This window comes from Phocoena phocoena, chromosome 10, assembly GCF_963924675.1.
Source record: "Phocoena phocoena chromosome 10, mPhoPho1.1, whole genome shotgun sequence".
In the NCBI taxonomy this organism is placed as follows: domain Eukaryota; kingdom Metazoa; phylum Chordata; class Mammalia; order Artiodactyla; family Phocoenidae; genus Phocoena; species Phocoena phocoena.
In genome coordinates, this window is record NC_089228.1 from 7,222,855 (window position 1) to 7,241,756 (window position 18,902).

General features: G+C 52.9%; 1 protein-coding gene across 3 annotated transcripts; it reads right to left on the minus strand.

The window, feature by feature from the left end:
• Nucleotides 1-631: 631 nt before the first annotated feature.
• Nucleotides 632-14,517, minus strand: BRPF1 (bromodomain and PHD finger containing 1). Of its 3 annotated transcripts, none has more exons than XM_065884580.1 (13): nucleotides 13,919-14,517; nucleotides 9,040-9,999; nucleotides 8,051-8,213; nucleotides 7,390-7,521; nucleotides 6,886-7,014; nucleotides 5,774-6,083; nucleotides 5,124-5,444; nucleotides 4,518-4,802; nucleotides 3,872-4,019; nucleotides 2,939-3,075; nucleotides 2,718-2,836; nucleotides 2,214-2,368; nucleotides 632-1,481 (listed from the first exon to the last, which is right to left on the minus strand). In XM_065884580.1, the coding sequence occupies exons 1-13, from the start codon at nucleotides 14,515-14,517 to the stop codon at nucleotides 1,298-1,300; spliced, it is 3,642 nt and encodes a 1,213-aa protein (XP_065740652.1). In that variant the 3' UTR covers nucleotides 632-1,297. The 3 variants fall into 3 exon arrangements, with proteins under 3 accessions (XP_065740652.1, XP_065740651.1, XP_065740653.1); XM_065884579.1 differs by having other exon boundaries at nucleotides 6,868-7,014; XM_065884581.1 differs by lacking the exon at nucleotides 4,518-4,802 and having other exon boundaries at nucleotides 1,298-1,481.
• Nucleotides 14,518-18,902: the final 4,385 nt, after the last annotated feature.

The following is an 18,902-nucleotide window of genomic DNA, read 5'->3' on the forward strand; positions in this document are numbered from 1 at the left end:
CCTCCGCATTCCTGCTCAGGCCCCAGCTAAACAGGGGAAGAAGGGTCACACAGCTATAGTGACTCTGAAGCAGCACCCGGACCGTCTAACTGGCAAAGGACTCGGAGCATCTTCAGTTCACGAAGGAATGGCCGCGAGACTCTTCCCTTCCAGCCGTTCGGCAAACTGGTTGAAGAGCCAGCTTTGGAGGCAGGCTCTTGTTCAAATGCTAGCTCTGCGACTTCCTAGTTGTGGGAACTTTGGCAAGTTACTTAATTTGTCTAAACCTTGGTGTCTTTGTGGAGATAACTACCCTGTCATTAACTTTCCCCGTAGTTATTGCAAGGATTATACAGAACTGTGTATCTAAAGGTGCTTCAGCACAGGGTCTACCACTCAGTGAAGGACGTGGGGAAAGGGAGCTGTCATACTGGTGTTAGCCAAAGAGTTCGTCTGGGTTTTTCCGTAAGATGCTACAGAAAAACACGAATGAACTTTTTGGCCAACCCAATATTATCTTTGCTGTTGTCTTACAAATGCAGCAGGCACAGCAGCCAGCAACCACTTGGGCCCAATTATTTACCATCCCCGAGGAACACAGCCTCGCTTTTGCCCTGGCAGAAGGCAAGAACCAAGAATTCCAAACAGACCATTTATTTTCTAAGAATCAATATATTTTCTTCCTTTGAAATAAATACAAACCAGTTTGAAAGGTGGGGGAATCTATGGGAAGAAGGGAAGTGGGGACAGGCCCCAGTCTTTTTTTTAGTACCAAATGACTCTGGCGCGACCCGGAAACGCAGTTACAAATGAGAATAATTTAAATTCTCCACTATTTACAGTATTTACAACAGCAGGGGAGGGGGGTCACCTAGTGCCCCTCTTCCGGGCTGGACAGACATCAATCTCACTGCTAGGCTGTGCAGATGCCAGCTCACCTCACCACCTCAGGGGCCTCAGGCCACTAGGCAGTTAGGGGTTCTCCTGGCATGAGTAGGCAGAGGTGGTTGGATGGCCTGTGTTACGCAGCGTCCTAAGCTTGGCCCACCAACTTGCGCTACAATGCCGTGAGGTCTCTGGAGCTTTCTGGCCTGTGGAACCTCCCCTCTCATTGCGCAGAGCCCCCATGGGCCCTTGGAGTGTTCTGTACAGTCCAGCTGCACTCAGGGCGGGAGGGACCTCCCCCACCCAGCTTCCCCTGAGACTGGCCCCAAGACCAGGAATGAGTCAGTGCAGAGGCCGGTGCCACTCCAGGACAGTGAGCAAAGGGGAGGAGAGAGGTGGCAGGGCACTGTAGGTTGGGTTGTGCTGGACAGTATCAGTCACTATCGCTGGTCTCACTGCTCTGCTCGCCCTGCACCTTGCTGCGGTGCTGCAGAGCCCTGTGGTAGGCGATCTGTACTGACTTGCGGATGTTGGATTTCCGGCCCTCCAGCATCTTCTCCTTGTCAAGGTCCTGGTTCACACCCAGAGGAACCAGCTTAGTCCTGGGCAGCCACTGCCTGTAGGACGAGGTGAGAAGCGAGTAAGTCATCTCTTATCTCTGGGGGAGCAACAGGCACCAGCCTTCCTCACTTGTTCATTCCTTCAAAAACTCCTCCTGAGTGCCCCACTCTGGGCCAGGCTCTGGTGGGAATTAAAGAAACCAAGAGATGCAGTCCCTGCTCTCAAGGAACTGCTCACAGGCTAGTGATGAAAAGAGCCCAGACATCAGTCACAACGGGGTAATCATAGGGTAGTTATGGGCACAAAAAGGAGCCCTGACCTACCCTGAAATAGGTACCTTGTCCAGTGGGCTCCAGGCAGACTTAACTGACATTAAACATCCTCTGCAGACAATTAACAACCAGAGACCACACGTGTAAGTGTGACGGAACAGCGATTCAGAACCTGAATGATTAGGCCTGCTTTATCCTCATCTTGTCACCATGGAGGCAGAGGTGGGAAAAGTAAGTCTAGAAGCCACCTTAGTCTGGGTGGGGAGCCACCCCCACATTTGTCACAGTCACTCACGGTCCTTTGATTTCTAGCTACAGCTGTCTGTCAGCTGCTGCCCGCTCAGTCTCTCAGACTCTTGGTCGACACAACCCTTTTGCTCAAAGATCTAAGTCCCTCCCCCACTGATTTATGACAGCTCAGGCTGTCTGTTGCTGGAGTTCCCTGGCAACCTGCCCCGATACCGAGGGTTGCATCTGTGGCTATGAGTCACATCAAATGCTCCCCTCCTCCCTTACCAGGTTCGCTTGTTGTCAAAGAACAGGACGAGGTAGAGATGCTCTCGGGCTTCCTGGGTCATCTGTTCCCCAAGTTTCAGCACCTCCAGTGGGGGCACAGGGATGGGAACCCCATGGTGGAACATACCTTCCCGGGGCATCTTTGGATCAATGATCTAAGGGTGTAATAAGACCTTGGTTTAGTTCAGTCTCCTCCTTCCCAAGGCTTACCCTATCCAAGAATTTGGAGACTACGTCTGAAGTGGGAACAGAAAAAGGTTACCACACTCCTTGGGCTGCAGTGCTGACCCTTGGCTTATTCCCATGCTGAACTATTTCAGAGCCCAAGGGGCAAAGGGAAGAAAAAGGGAGAGATGGAGAAACTAACCAGGGACCTCTAAGTGTCTATCTGCCAAAGACTCCTGTGCTCTGCAGCTCAGCAGAGAGTAGAAAAAGTCTGCTACTTTTGAGTCTGTGTTCTGGGGTTGGAAGACAAGGGATATGACAAGAAAAGTGGAAGCCTACCAGAGCTGGGTATGATGGATACCCTCGGCATTTGGCCCACACCAGGTCCAGAGCATCCAGTGGGGAGTCCTCATCCTCTGACAGCCAGCCAGCTCCCCGGCCCAGACTCTTCCTTACCACTTCACAGGAATGGGAGAGAGGGGGCGGATCAGCAATCTGGGGTCTGGCAAGGCCCTGACACTGGGCCCCCAGAACCCCTGGCTTTGGGCAGGCGTACTTACTGCTGTGGCCCACGCCGCGGCCAGTGCCCACGGAGTAGGCCTCGTTCTCAGTGCCTGAGGTATCTTCACTGCTATCCTCTGGGAACGTGCCCCGAGAGAAGGAGGGCTTGCCCCGGCCTTGTTTTGAAGGTGTTGTGCTGTGGACAAAAGGGAAGCTCAACTCAAAGGAGGGGAAGAGTGGGGAATGACATGGTGGGTATCCTCCCTTCTTTTTTTTTTTTTTTTTTTTTTTTGCGGTACGCGGGCCCCTCACTGTTGCGGCCCCTCCCGCCGCGGAGCACAGGCCCCGGACGCGCAGAACCAGCGGCCACGGCTCACGAGCCCAGCCGCTCTGCGGCATGTGGGATCCTCCCGGACCGGGACACGAACTTGTGTCCCCTGCATCGGCAGGTGGACCCTCAACCACCACGCCACCAGGGAAGCCCTATCCTCCCTTCTTTAAGCCCCTAGGGTCTAAGACGTTTGGAAAGCAGAGGCTACTTGAAGAATTTCAAACTCAAATGCCCTCAGGGACTTGGGGGTGATCCGACTGAAGTGGGCTGGACACAGCAGTAGTGCTGAATGCATGCGCCCGTCTTAAGTCAACAGTGGCCAGAACTGCCAGTCTGATTTTTACAGAGACTACAGAAACTGGGATTTTATAGGCCACTTCCGAATCTTTATTTTTAATACTATGCTGGCCAAACAAAATGTCTGCAGGCCAAATCCAGCCCACAAGGAACCAGTTTATGCCCTCTGTTCTAAACCATCAGCTTAACACAGGGTGGGCCCCTCTGTTTCATTATGGTGACAGTCTCATCTATTCCATTTATTTTAAAGAGAACCTTTGGTTTGAGCCATCTTAATCTAGGCTAAAATGGCTGCCACCCCACTCCCCATAGGGAAATCTAGAAGGCCATCCCGGAGGTGGGTCTTGATCCGGAGGACTGGTACCTGGTCCGGTCTGAGGCAGCGCTGCTGCTGCTACTGCTGCTGGACTCAGAGTCAGAGCTGCTCCGAGGAAGGCTGCAGTCATTACGATACACCAAGAAACTCTTCTTTACTGGCTGGTTTCCACCGCTGAAGCCGTTGGCTGGTAAGTCTTGGTTGGGGGGAGGGGGGAAGGGAAGGAATCAGTCAGGAAGATGTAGATCAGAGATCTACTGGGGGTAAGAGGGACTTGGAGCTTGGCTTTCGCTTCTGTGCTGGAAAATTCCTCCAACCTTGGCCAGCAGAGCTAGCTCTGGGCAGTGTCCACCACAGTTGGCCACAGCTCTGCCCCACCCCTTGCACTTCCCTTGGCAGTTACTGGCCTTAGGATACAAATGGCTTAAAGGAGATTCCCCAAGGAGGATAAGAAGAGAAAAGGTGAAGTGATACAATGGAGGAGCGGGGGGCCCTGGATGGGAATCTAGCTGGGTCAGCATCTCTGGGCTTCAGTTTCCCCATCTGTAAAATGAGGGAATTGAATTAAAGGATTCCTAAGGGCCCTTCTAGCTCTGATATATTATGGGCAAATGAAGGGATAGGTGGGAGTTATATTGGGAAGGATGGCAGCTTTGCTCACTCTACTGCGGGGCTGGGTGATGGTGAGGCTCACCCATTGGGGGGTCTTCTGTGGATTTATCACTGTCGCTGTCTGAGCTCGAACTGGGCCGAGGGCTCCTACCCCGCTTGCGCTGACGCAGGGAGCCCATGATGGGGAGCTGGGGGGGCCCCACAGGACTGCCTCCGTGGCTGGGGGTCATCTGGCTCTCCCGGTTTTTGGGGGGCCGGCCCGGCCTCTTGGGCGGTCCAGCTGTCTTCGGGTTCTTTTTGGAGAACAGAACTGAGGTTCTCCTGCCCACCTCATGTGCGGGGGTTGAGGACATGTTGGGACCCAGGCCTGGAGCAGAGAAAGAGAGAAGGAGAGTCGGTGAGGGGCCTGATGTGGGAAGGGCATACGTCCAGGGTAGGCCCTGGGTATACAGGACCATAACTCCAGCTAGAGTAGGGGAGATAATCTGGGGGGCATGGAGTTGGGAACATTGTCTCTTACACAAATAGCCAGAGAGGCAGCTAAGAGGCCCTTGACTGGGGAATGAGGGAGAAAGTACAGCTGGCTGTGCATGAGGGACCTCTGCCTGGGGCATGGCAGGCGCTGAGTGTGTGCTGCAGAGTCAAAGTCTGGCTGGCCTCGGGGTCCACCATGCTGCGGGGTTCAGACCTTTGCCTGTCTCCTGGCTGCTGCTCTCCTCGGCGGCACTGTCTGTCTGCCCATCCTTGTCACAGGCTGCCGGGTGGGGTGTCAGGCTGCCCCGGCTGGAGGGGCCATGCCGCTCAGGCCCATCCCGTCCAGTTTCCCGCTGGTTGGCAAGCTTGCGCCGCAGTGCCGTCATCTCTTTCTTGATCATCTTTGCACGCCTTGAGCGGCCCACGCTCTGCTTACTGGCATTCACCTCATCCAGCCGCTCGAGCAACAGCTTCAGCTGCTCTTCCACCGGCAAGTGCTTCTGGTTCTCCAGCAGGACCAGCCGCTCTTCCTCTGCTGCCAGGGGTGGGAATAGGGAGGAGAGGGTCAGACTCAGGGCAGTCCTCTGGGCCCCGTGAACCTGGGCAGGCAACAAGAAACCCACTCTTCTCCCCCTCTGCTCCTCACCAGGAGCAGCTGTAAAACAGTAGCACCGAGATGTGCAATGGCAGGGACTGCGATCCATTCACCCAGTCTGGCTTCTTAGAGCGCACTCCTGGGGATAGCTTGCCACTGCTCAGCCTAGCTGCTTCCTGCCTACACAATGCCTGCTCCCAGGAGGGGACTTTGGAAAGCTGTTCATCCCTGGCATTGGCCTCTATGTGGAGGTGTGACTTATCACCCACCATCTTCGGTGTGGTGTGAGGCCTCGTCTCCAGCCAGGCTGTGGGGGATATGCATGCCCGTCTCAAAGTCAATGCCCATTTTTTCTGCCTGGCGCCGGGCCTGGCGGAGCACAGCACCACCCTGCTCACGGAGCCGCACTGCTGCCCGGTAGAAGATGGTATCCTTGGCATTATACTTGAGGCAGTTGCTGACGATGAGGTTGAAGTCCTCCTCAAAATCATCAAAGTTCAGGTAGCGGTAAGCCTCCAAGTTCTGCTTCATGGTGAAAAAGTCCATAGGCTTTTTGATGTGGTCTAGGTAGTCAGGTACCTGGGAGAACACGGTAGGTGTAGCTAAGTGGAGATACGTTCCTCATTCCCCCTGAACCCCTGTTCCTGATAAACCTCCCTTGAAATGCATCCAGCAACCTCCTCCCACCACAGTTAGAGGCAGGCATTCAGCACAGGGGAAAAGAAAGCCGGATTCTAGTCTTGACTTTACTAGTCACAAGCTGTGTGACCTTGGCAAGCCTCTTAACCTCTCTGGGCCTTCTTTTCCTCACCTAGAAAACAGTAATGAAATTACAGCCAAATCTATCTCCTAGAGCCATATGACGCTTTAGTAAGAAAATGACTAGGGGAATCCTCTGGAAAAAAACACCACCTTGCATTCCTATAGCTCTTTTTACTTATCATTAAGACTTATAAGGAGGCTGCTGCCTCAGGCCTCTCATTTTATACCTTTTAGAGAGAAGAGTCTGCCAGTCAGGACCTAGGGCTTCAGAGATGGTTCTTTAGGTGCTGAGCCTTCTAAATTCTCCGTTCTAGGGTTCAGCACCCGCAAAGTGTCTTCCTGCCCTGGGATAATTCATTTGGCAGACTCAGTCCCTGCCTCTGGGGAAGGAGTGCAGATTGCCTCCCATTCTGGGCCCTTGGGATATGACAGGGACAAGACAGAGTCCAGGTGATGCATGTGGCTCCAGTTCATCCTGGAGCCCCAGAGCCACCAGCCCCTCTCTTCAAGGTCCCCTCCTAGTCCCTGGCCCAGACCTGCAGCGGGGGTCCATCTGGGAGAGGAACAGAAAGAAGGTGGAGTGAGGGGAAGGGATTCTTACTTCGTCCAATTCGGTTACCTCAGACAGAGGGACCGGCTCGCTGAAGATGTTGCCTGTGTCCTTCTCTTGGAGCTGCTCCAGGGTTTTTCGAAGGAGGATGAGGAAAGGGGTCAGCTGCATCTCCATGGCAATCTGCTGGACCTTGATCTGACACACATAAAGGCCCAATCAGCCAGGCCTAGGCCAGTCCCGTGGCAGAGAGGTCTGAGGAGATGGTTGTAGCTGGTATGGGAACTCGCCTTCCTTCCCACCCCACACAGCTCGGTGTACTTGACTCCTTTGGACTTTCCCTTCCTTGAGCTCCCAGCACCAGCTACCTGCATCACATAATTTAGGATTCCGGTCACACTCTCCTGCGACATTCTGCTTCCGGTGGGCTTGAGAGCAAACTGAGCTCACGAGACCTGACTCCCGCATCAGCCCTGTTGCTTCCTGGACAGGTGACACATACTTGTCCATGTTTTCTGTTTTCCTGGGTCTGTTTTCTCTACTGTAAAAAAGAGTTGGCCCAGGAGCACTCACCGTCTCCCTTTTGAGCTTCTCCCGCTTGCGGATCAGCTCCACCAGCAGCCGGGCTCGCTCCAGGTCGTGCCGAAGCCGCTGCCAGGACTTGAGCTGTTCTTTGAGGGCCCAGTTCTTGTCTTCAGAATCTCTCTGAAGAGGCAAAAGAGGGATCAGGAAATGATGAGAGAGCCAGAGGGGACGAGAGCCCAGGAAACTTGGGTCAAGGGCAGGTAAAGCCAAAGGAGGGAGCACAGTGATTTACTGGTAGGCTCACTAACTAACTGAAGTGGAAGCTCCTCAACCCACGTGGCCCCTAGGCCCAGCACGGAGTCGGTGCTCAGTATATGCTTGCTGTGAACGAACAGATGAACACATAGGAAAAATGCGTTAAAAATCATCTGTAAGGATTTCATCCTGAGCTTGCTTTGAGGCTTAGTTTAAAGGAGGAAACAGCCCAAGCCCTCAGACACTGGAAACTACATTCACAAATCTCTGTCCTTGGGGACTTCCCTGGCGGTCCAGTGGTTAAGACTCCACGCTTCCAAGGCAGGGGGTGCGGGTTCAATCCCTGGTCGGGGAACTAAGATCCCACATGCCGGGCGGTACGCCCCCCCCAAAATCTCTGTCCTCGTGCCCCTGGCACTAGTTCCTAGAGCCCACAGGGAATCTGACACAGTACCCCAACTTGGTCACAGTTCCTCTGAGACTGCAAGTGTGTCTGCAGGCGACGCAGCAGTGGGACCCCATTCCGTGACTGCCTCTTTAGCGTCCAGTAGCTGTGCAGCCTCTGCATGAACTGGCTCTTCCTTTGGATGGTCAGGCGGTTAGTGATTTTACTGAGCCTGGGAAGCAGGAGAGCAAAGAGAAAAACCTCTTGGGCCCTGATTTTCTTAAGCAGAACAGTGGTCTCTGGCTAATGAGGGTTTCAGAGTGGGGCTAAATAGGGAATAAATCTACTGTCAAAAAGGCCTATGACACTGGGCTAAGGCAAAGCAGAGCAAAGAGAGCTGTCAATGGCAACTCAGCAGACAGGGAGCCAAGCTCCCAGCTCTAAGCCAGATCCATAATTCTGTTCACCAGTGGGTCAGGGAGCCTGCCCCTAACACTGCTCTTGGCACTGCAGCCCAGAGTGCTATTTGACCCTGGGATACCCAACTCAGACTGAGCCTGGGAAGGTTTTAAGATGAAGTACTACTGTACAGCAGTATAGGAAATCGACTATGTAGCACAAGCGAGAGTAAAAAGCAACTGATGACTGTAGCCCTCATTTGGACTTATTTGTGGCAGCAACCGTTTCACGATTCCTAGAGCGTATCCGTCCCCCTTCTTCATTCCATTCTCCCTTCAGAGTCGGACCATTTCTTCCACTGTGGCTGGTAGCTATTCCATCCTCTTTCTTCCTAACTTAAACCACCTCATCAAAACGGAAGGCAGTTTAAAACACGTTAGGTCTGCCAGATAAAAGCTGAAGTTTCTGTTTCCTAGTGTAAAAGCCAGGTGACCTGCTAGAGCTCATCTCTTTTGATATTAAAAACAAAAAAAACCCAAAACTTCTATGTAGCTCCTGATAGGAAGAAGATACCCCAACCCTGTCACTCCACTCAGGGGGCTGTCAGTCTCCAACAGGGCTTCTTCCCTCAACAGCCTGTCCACCTGCTTCCCTCATACCTGTGTGGTGGGATGCAGGGCACAGACACCACAGGTGCTGCTGCCCGTTTCTCCGCCAAGATCTTCCGCGCCTTCTTCATCTTGATCCGGGACTTGGCCTTGGCCTTCTTGACCTTCTCTGAGCTCCAACTCTTACCCTCCTCCTCCTCCTCCTCCTCCTCCTCCTCCCCCTCGCTGTGGGACAGGGCAGGCAGGCGGCGTGCTGAACCTGGAGGCGTATGGATGTCGCAGTAGGCAGTCTTGCGGACGCTGAAGGAGGTGCCATTGGCACCCGTCTCCCGCACAGGCTCCATCTTCATGTAAAGGCCGGCCTGCTGGGCACACGTCACATGGAAGGCTGTGTAGCAGTTGGCCTTGTGGCACTGGATGCAGGCCCCTGAGCCCCTCTGTTTGCAAATGTAGCAGGTCAGCTTCCAGCGAGCTGGCGGGATGTGCTCGATGCTGTCGATAGGCTCCAGGAAGACCGTGTTGGCGAAGCAGACCTCAGGGATCCATAGGGCACACACCACATGGGCCCAGCGCCCATCATCTGTCTGCTTGAAGGCACCACCCTTGTTGGGGCACAAGGCGCAGTCCACAGCACGGGAGGGTGACTGTAGGCAGCGGCGGCACAGCCACTGGCCCTCAGGGATGTAGGGGACACCGTAGCACTCCTGGTGCACAGCCAGGTTGCACATGTCACAGAAGAGGATGACATTGCTGTTCTGGCACTCACCATCATTGCAGATACAGCACACTGCATCTTCATCCACGAGTGCATTGGGGTCGCCTTTATTGTGGCTCTCAAAGTAGGACTCTTTCTCCAGCCGGTCCATTAAGTACTCAAAGATTTCCTGCGGAATGGGACTCACACCCTCCGTCTTCCGCCGCTCGTTCATGATATCCAGCCAGATGTAGTCCTCCTCATCCATGTCATACTCTACTTCCTCATCCAGCTCTTCCGCCGACTTCTCGATGTACCTGCAGTGCACATAGGCAGCTCAGCACCAGAAGGTTGAGATTTCCCTCCTTTAAAGACCATGGGTTATATCTGCAGAGTACTCACCCTTTTCTAGGCCTGTGCCTTTACATCTGTGTTGTCTATTCTCACCTTTACCCCAGGCACTCTAAGTCCTATAATCATTCTTATTTTGCAGAAAAGGAAAACTTACATTTGGGGAGGTTAATTCACCTGCCCTGGTCCTCTTGTGAGAAAGTGGCAGAGCTGGGATATGAACCCAACCATGCCGATTTCAAAGCTCACGTCCTAGCTTGCTACACTGCCTCCTTTGAGGTGCAGAGGCTCAGCCAGACTCCTGAAGGATGGGGCAGCTAGGACCCATTATTGGGGTGGTCTGGGTGATGATACAAGGAGTCAGAGGAAGGAAGGTCCTCAGTTTTCATTTGCAAATCATACATAAGTTGTTTTAGCACCAACTGGCTATGTCCTGAATGCAGCTGCTGTAGGTCTTCTGTTAGCTGGTACCAGCATCAGCTCAGGGCTCCCTCAAACTCTAGGTACTCTTTACTCTCTGGATAACCTTGGGAAATAACAGTCAGAATAGCTAAGATTTACTGGGCATTTACTATAAGCTAGGCATTGTGCTAAGTTATCACATTTATTTTCCCCATAGCCATAGGGTCAATGTTTTTGTTGCCCTCACTTTATAGACAAGGAAACTGGAAGCTTTGAGAAGTTAATTAACTGCCCAACACTGTTAGTTCACACAACCAGGAAGTGGCAGAGTGAGGATTCAAACTCCACTTCACAGCACTCAGTGGGCCAGCAGGACTGCAGCTAAGGATTGCTCCAGGTGCCTGGGATACAAAGTAGGCTCCCCACCCCCTTGCCATGCACACTCTAGGTGGCCTGACCCTGGTGTTGTAAAGCTACAGGGAGCTACAACGGAAAGAACAGGGCTTTGCCCTCTAACAAACCTGGATTTACATCCTGGCTCTGTTACTTTGTGGCATTCGGGACATCACTGGCCTTTTCTGAACCTCAGTCTTATTTTTATTTATTTATTTTTTTGTGTGTTACGTGGGCCTCTCACTGTTGTGGCCTCTCCCGTTGCAGAGCACAGGCTCTGGACGTGCAGGCTCAGCGGCCATGGCTCACGGGCCCAGCCGCTCCGCGGCATGTGGGATCTTCCCGGACCGGGGCACGAACCCGTGTCCCCTGCACCGGCAGGCGGACTCTCAACCACTGCGCCACCAGGGAAGCCCTGAACCTCAGTTTTATTGATGACAGAATGAGAAACAAATGGGCTAAATCAAGTGGCACACAGCAGGCCCTAGATAAATGTTAGTTCCCATGCCTCCCCTCTCCTCTCCACAAGGGAAATGTGGCTCTGGGGGCTACAGCAGGCCAGGCAAGCACAGGTTCCGGAGCCATGCTCTGGATGACACCAGGCGAGTGAGCTGATCTCTCTGGGCCTTGGTTTCCACACCTGTAGAATGGTGATGCTAACTTGAACCTATTTCATACAGCTGTTGTGAACATTAAATGAGTTACTACAGGTAAAGGGCTTAGAACAGTAGCTGGCACGGAGCAAGTACTCAATAAATGTTAGCTTTATTATTAGTTTTTGTATAGATCTGCCCCACCCTGTCTTGCGTTATAACTGTTTTTGTGTCTTAACTCCTCCACTACTAGATAAGAGGCAAGAACCATGTCTGATTCACCACACAGAAATAGGTGCTCAGTGTTGCTCGTTTGAAAGACATTTAGGGGGTGGAAGGGAGGACAGACTAAAATACTGTGTCTATCAGAAGCAACTTCTTCCTTAGCCCTTTACCTCTTCCCCAAGGTGAATGCAATGTCCTCATCCTTGGAAAAGGGTGTGGCTCAGGGCTAGTGTGAAACATCTGGTCCCTTCCAGGCCTTGGCACCAGCTCTCAACCTTTTCTCTGCCATGACACACGTGACATTATGTGATGGTGCATAACACACTCCCACCGTGCACCAAGATTACAGGGTGTGGCGCAGATAAGGTAGGCTGCATGTCACGTACAATTCCTGACACAGCAGCTGACACTCCCCCTCAAGAAAGCATACCAGATGTGAGCAAGGCAAGTGGTGTTATTAGAGGGATGACCTCAAATCTTCTTACATTTATATAAAAAGTAAATCATTTCCAAAAGAGGCAGTTCTGCTAACAGTAGTAACAAATTACATGCAACACACCTCCCAACTGATTGCAGTGCACCAGCTGAGAGCTGCTGCCTGGAGAACAGATCTGATTCCCCCGAGGAAAGAGTGAATCTGAGTGGAGGGATGAAGAAAAGGAGCAGAGGAGCTGGGCTGGGCTGCTTACTGGAGCCAAGAGCACTGAAGAGCCATTAGGAGAGAGGGCAGGCCCAGAGAGGGGTCTGTGTGTTGGGAGGTGGGCATGGCAGTCAGTACTAACAGACAAGAGAGGCAGTGGAAAGCCAGAGGGAAACGGAGCTGGGCTGAACAGATGAAAGGATGGAAGAGAGGAAGAAGAGACTGGCTAGCATGTGAACAGCGGTGAGAGGAGAGTGACACATTGGGCCAAATTACTTGAGTTCCCAAAGATTTGCTTTTAAAAAACTGAGATTTAGTATAACATCACATGGGTTGCCCTTCTGGTAAAAACTACCTTTCATATAAAAACCTTTACAACAAGTCCTTGTCAGAGATCAGGCTTTCTGATTAGCTGACACCAAAGATGGCTCCTTAACGAACTCACCCAAATGCCCTCTTTGACTTGGATGCCAAGACTCTAAGAAATTTTACACTTGGTTTTTATTCCATCCTTCAGCTAGGGTTTCTGTATGTAGTTCTACCACCACACTTCCCCACTCCTTCATTTTTTTACCTCAAGTTAAAGGAATTTAGCCTTATGCCTGTGACTTTTTAAAAATATTAATTAATTAATTTATTTATATTTGGTGCATTGGGTCTTTGTTGCTGCACGCGGGCTTCTCACTGTGGTGGCCCCTCCTGTCACGGAGCATGGGCTCCAGGCACACAGGCCTCAGCAGTCGTGGCTCGCAGGCTCTAGAGCACAGGCTCAGTAGTTGTGGCGCACGGGCTTAGCTGCTCCACGGCATGTAGGATCTTCCCGGACCAGGGCTCGAACCCGTGTCCCCTGCGTTGGCAGGTGGATTCCCAACCACTGCGTCACCAGGGAAGCCCTATGCCTGTGACTTTATTAGGAGCCACTGTGACTAATTTTTGGAAGGAAGTGGGGTACTAAGAAACAGTTAAATGAAACAAATAAAAGGGTCCTTGGAGGAGTACAAAACATAGGCGATGAAAATACTGCTTATGCAGGCTAAAGGATGGGTGACAATAACAGAACAAGTAATGGGAAAATTACTTCTTTAGATTTACAAACTGATTTTATAACCTTATGAAATCATTGTCCCTAGTCTTGTACCTTTAGGCTACCAGAGGAATATTATACCTACTCTGCAGATGGGGTCACTGCAACACCAAAAGCTGAATGCCTTTCCCAAGATCACAGAGTGATGGAGTAATAAGAGTCAGGAACAAAAAATGGGACCTTTTGATACTGTGGAAATAGTGCAGCTTTGGAGTCAGAGGAACCTGGGTTTGTCAGCTATCTACTGACATGTGACTTCTTGGTCCTTTTTCTGGACCATGGTTTCCTCATCTGTGAAATCAGAACAATGCCTACCTGAGTGAGTTGTGAGAATAAAATAATGGAATGGCTATAAGGCAGCCAGTGCAGGGCCTGGCATGTGGCAGTGGAGACGAAGTGCCATCGTCATTAGCTGGGGCACTTTTATGCCTTGGCAGGACCGGTGTGCTTCTGCTATGCTTTACCCCTGCCACTTCCTATCACCTAGCTTTGACTCCTGAGCCCTGCTTGACCAGTTTTCCAGAGTTGGGAGGTGGAGGCGGCCTTACCGGTAATAGGAAGTTGGCCGGGGCGGGGCATCAGGGGTATCCTGCTCCAACTCCCGGTATACCACCTCTGGCAGCTTGGGAGTGGTGCTTGCAGAAGCATTGTGGTGATGGTGATGGTTGGAGTCCTTGCGCTTCTCCTTGTTCTTATGCTTGCCTGACTTGGGAGTAGCAGCCGGTGTCTCAGTGTTCTCCTTATTGCTGCCGTTCTCAGGGGCCTCCTCAGGGGCCTCCTCATCTTCTGACACCACATCCAGGTTGTCAAAGATGCTGATGCGGTGGACGCGGCCGTGCAGGTCCACCTCCACCATGCGCTGGGCCTGTGCGTAACTCATCACCTCACGGCTGGGCGACTGGGATACCTCTGAGGGGGTGGGTGACTGCTTGTTGGCTGGGCGTGACTGGCGCCCCTTCTTCTTGTGCTTTCGGAGTGGAGTCTGCTGTGGGGGCGGTGGGTTGTCATGGTCATAGTGGTACAGGTGGTACTCAATACCACTGTAACTCTTGTAGACCTTGCGGCAGGTCTCCACAGGGCACTCATACGGTGGCTTAGTTGCCCGCAAGTTGTGGCAGAAAGTCTTCACGTCAAAGTCCACCCCCATGCTGTCACATCTAGAATGTACAGATCAGTTAGCACAGGCCGAGGGAAGAGTTCCTGGCCACCCACTCCACTCTCTCCAGCCTTCCCTCTCCCCAAGGGTCCTGGCCAGCCAACCTCTACAGCAGCTCCAAATGCCCCCTCCTCCATAACGTGGCCATAGTCTTGGCCTTATCACCTCTTGCCTGATCCTCCTGCTCTATGTCTCAGTTCTTCTAGCCTAATCTCACACAATGTGTCCAGAACGATCTTTCTACCAAGCAGAAACGATCATGTTAGTCTCTTGATTAAAAGCATCCTCCTGATGTTCCCCACTTACTTCAGGATAATATCCAAATTCCTTATGATGATATTCAAGGTGCTCCTTTCACTGTGTGGCCTTAGTCCTCCTTTCTAGATTCTTTTCACCAGTTATAGCTGTATTTCTGTCTAACCAGGACAACTTGCCAGTCCCTGAATGTTACAACCTCTCATTCCTGCAAGATGATCTCTATTTAGAATGCCTTCCAACCTCCCTGATTAGTGAGCTCCCACTCATTCTTCAAAACATGGCTCGAATGTCACTCCTGTTATGCTTCTTTGTCTCTCCCATGGAGAGCTATGTTTCCCCAGCATTTCATCCTCACCTCCACCATGGCATTCACCACACTGGAAGTTCTCTGTCTCCTCCCATTAGACTGGGAGCTGTGCAGTGCAGACACCAGAGCCTACCCACCTCTGTATCCCCAGTACCTGGCATGTAGTGTTGTTTTGGCCAATGAATAAATAATCTGTTGAATGAATAGCTAAGTGAGGGGATCACCAGTTCTGGAGATGAGATGGATGAAGGCTAGTGTCAGCCCATGCAGAAGCTTGAACAGGTAGCTAATGATTTGGTCCTGGACTCCAGCAGAAATCACTGGGTTACAGAAAGAATTAGTTAATTTCTGAGGCCTTTACAGTAAGCCTATGCCCTGGCCCTGGGAGTGGCACCAGGCCCTAAGGGTACAAACAGGAACATGACAATCCAGGCACACTCAGCTCCATGCTGGTCCTCAGAGCCCTCCCTTCCTCCTCTCCAGTGTTCCTGGGTGAGTGGAGACAGCAGACGGCACCAGCCCCCAGGAAGCCCAGCTTGGTCAGAGAGACTGCCCCAATTTCTCCAGGCCTAGCTGAGTGCAACAATTTAACTGTGGTCTTGGCGCCATTCCAAGCAAAGCCACCCTGAGCTCCCTGATTAATAACGGTCCTTGTTGGCTCCTCTCCTGCGACTTAACCAAGCTAGTGAGCTGCTCCAGTCTCTCTGTCAAAGCCCCAGATTGTCATATCAGTAAAACTACTCCTTAAACTCGCCCCTACTTCCTACCTGCACCTGTCTTTAAACAAACCAATCAGAAGCACAAACAAACTCTCCTCTTTCTATGATGAGTCCCTGGTGAACGCTGCAGCTCTGCTGCCCCGGCTGGCTCCCTAATCAGTACAGAAACCCCCAGCAAACGTCCCGCTGGGACTCAGAAACAGAAGCACAGAGGAGAGACAAGGCAACTTAGACCCGAAAGCCCGTGCACAGGGCCCCAGCCCAGGGGTATGGCGGCGGCATCTGCCCCAGGCGCTCCGAGGGCTGGAGGAAGTAGGGGGCGGAGGCCAGAGGGATTAGGCCGGGCCGGGCGGTGCCCGCAGCCCTCTCCCGGATGCGGCTACGTTTCCCCTTTGTTGAAGTGTAAAATGTTAAACAAGGCTCTTCTCCTGCCATTGGCCCAGGCAGCCCCAGGCAACCCCGAAGGATACAGTGTTGCCCGGAATGCAGGCTGTGAGCGAATGCACTGTCAGTTCTCCGGGATGGAGTGGCCCGAGGGTACTCGGGCTGGGCAGCTCAGTGCGCGCCCCACTAAAGTAGCCTACCCCTTCCCGGCTGGCCACTCCCGCCCTGGTCCCTGGCCCGCACTCACCGGCCACCTCGAGTCCGGGCTCATTGCCGAGGGCGCCCGCCGGGGCTCCGACCCCACTAGGGGAGGCCGGCGGGGAAAGACGGGCCGGGGATGGGGAGTCCCAATTCCGGAGACTGCAGACCTCGCCACCCCGACCCCCTGCCGCCCCACGCTCTGGCCCGGCTCCCTGGGATTCCCGCGCTGACCCCTGCCGCTCCCAGTCCCGCCGGCGCCCCGGTCGCTCAATTGCGGCGGCCGCCGCCCCTTTCGAAAGCCCCTAGGTTGCCCGGTCTCGGGACCTAGCACCGCCGGAACAATGGAGGCTCCCGGAGGCAGCGCGGGGACGGCGGCGGCGGAGACGGTGGCGGCAAAGGCAGTGGCAGCGGAGGCGGCAGCAGCGGCGGCGACGGCGTCTGCGCAGGGTAAACGCGACGCCGCAACGCTGCCGAACTGCACTTTCGCCACACATCCCCGCCCGCCCGCTGAGGCTCAAGAGGCCATTCTCTGGGATTCGGAAGTGCCCCTGGACACCCTACATGGCTTTTCTAGCACCTCCATCTTAGAGCTGAGTTTCTGGAGACTGAAGTTGCCGTACTCGGGACCCGGAGTGGTGGGGCCGTTTGTAGCGAATCTGCGACCACGTACGGTGAGCGCGGACTGGGCGTGAGGAGCCCGCCCTTCTCCCTTCCCCCTCTGCCTCTCTCCCCCCCTCCTCCTTCTCTCCCTCCTGCTGGCGCCGCGGCTGCGGTAGGGACCTGGCCTTGGTCTCGGAGGAAGGCGGCGAGGCGGGGCGGGAGCCACGGGGCGGGACTGGGGGCAGGGCCAAGAGCAAGAGGGACGCGGACTGGAGCCTAAGGGGGACCCGAAGTTATAGGTAGGGGCGGGGCGGGGCTGGAAGTGAATAAACCAGTCTACGGGGCGGGGTTTGCGGCGAGTGGGCGGGGCCATCTGTAAAGCAGACCCCCAGTAAGGAGAATAGGGGCTGAACAGGGGGTGAAGCGTGGGACTAAACAGAAAAGTGGGCCTCAGAAAAGAAAGGGCGGGGCTTTGGGTGGGCCTGGAACTTGGAGATGGGCTAGGGGGAAAGGATATAGCTGGGAAAAACGTTGTGAGGCTGAAGGTAAACGGTGGGGCTTGGAAAAGGTAAAGGGGCAGGGCTGGAGAAAAAGGTGTGAATCTGAAAGTAGCTGCCTGATTGGGGGTGGTGCAGAAGGCTGGTGGGGCGTGAAAGGGGTTGTGTAAGGTAAAATGAGATTCAGATGCTGGAACCCTGTAGGTAGGCGGGGAAATGCTTCATGGCTACGGGTTGCCGGTTGGAAGATAGTGTCAAAACAGATCTGCGGGCTTCCCTGGTGGCACAGTGGTTGAGAGTCCGCCTGCCGATGCCGGGGATGGGGGTTCGTGCCCCGGTCCGGGAAGATCCCACATGCCGCGGAGCGGCTGGGCCCGTGAACCATGGCCGCTGAGCCTGCGCGTCCGGAGCCTGTGCTCCGCAACGGGAGAGGCCACAACAGTGAGAGGCCCGCGTACCGAAAAATTAAAAAAAATTTAAAAATAAACAAAAAAACAGAGCTGCTTTTAATGTGACTGGGCCACTTAGTAGCTATGTGAACTTGGGCAAGTCGTTAAATTCTTCCTCACCTACCTTTACTTATTTGTAAAGCTGAGCTCGACAACTCTATTGTCAGTTCTTGGGGGCTTCGGAGAACTTGGGGGCCAGGAAGAGTCCACTTGTTAAACAATACTTGTTGCTGAGCCTGTCCAGTTTTGCCATCAACGGCGAGCGTGAAAGATTCTGCCAGGGTTCTGGGGCGAAGCCCAAAGCATCTGGAAACTTCTATTTTATCTTAATACAAACCTTGCAGTTGACCCACTATAAAGTATGTGTTTTCATATACAGTGTCTTCCCCCAAACATCCTTATAAAATTAACACCCCAGGAAGAGGTTTGCTGATTAAGATCTTTGGATCTGGAGTCAAACTGTTGGGTTCTCTACAATAAGTGACTTAACCTCTCTGAGCCTTAGTTTCTTCATGTGTAAAATGGAGATAAAACAGTGCTTACCTCACAGGATTGTTGTGAGGGTTGAATAAGATGATACCTGTAAATCACCTAGCACAGTGTCTGACATGCAGTGAATACTCAAAGAAAATATCAACTCTTTTATTATCCTCACTCAAAAAACTTGGACTAGATGGATTAGAGCAGAGTTATACAGAATCATCTTAAAGCTGACCCCTTTGGAGGTCAAGAACACCTTTTAGAATCTGATAAAAGCTATGGGCCTCTCCCCTCAGAAAAAATGTACACACATAAAGATTCACTTGTTCCTTAACGTATTTGAAGAATGTCTCAAGTGTTAGATGAATGTGTGTTAGGATGGGGATGAACCCTAGCTGAAACTGTCCTTGCCCCCTCCTTCTCTTGGTGTGGCCCCAGATCCTGGGTCCCTCCCTCCCCAAGACCCATGAGACAGAACTGG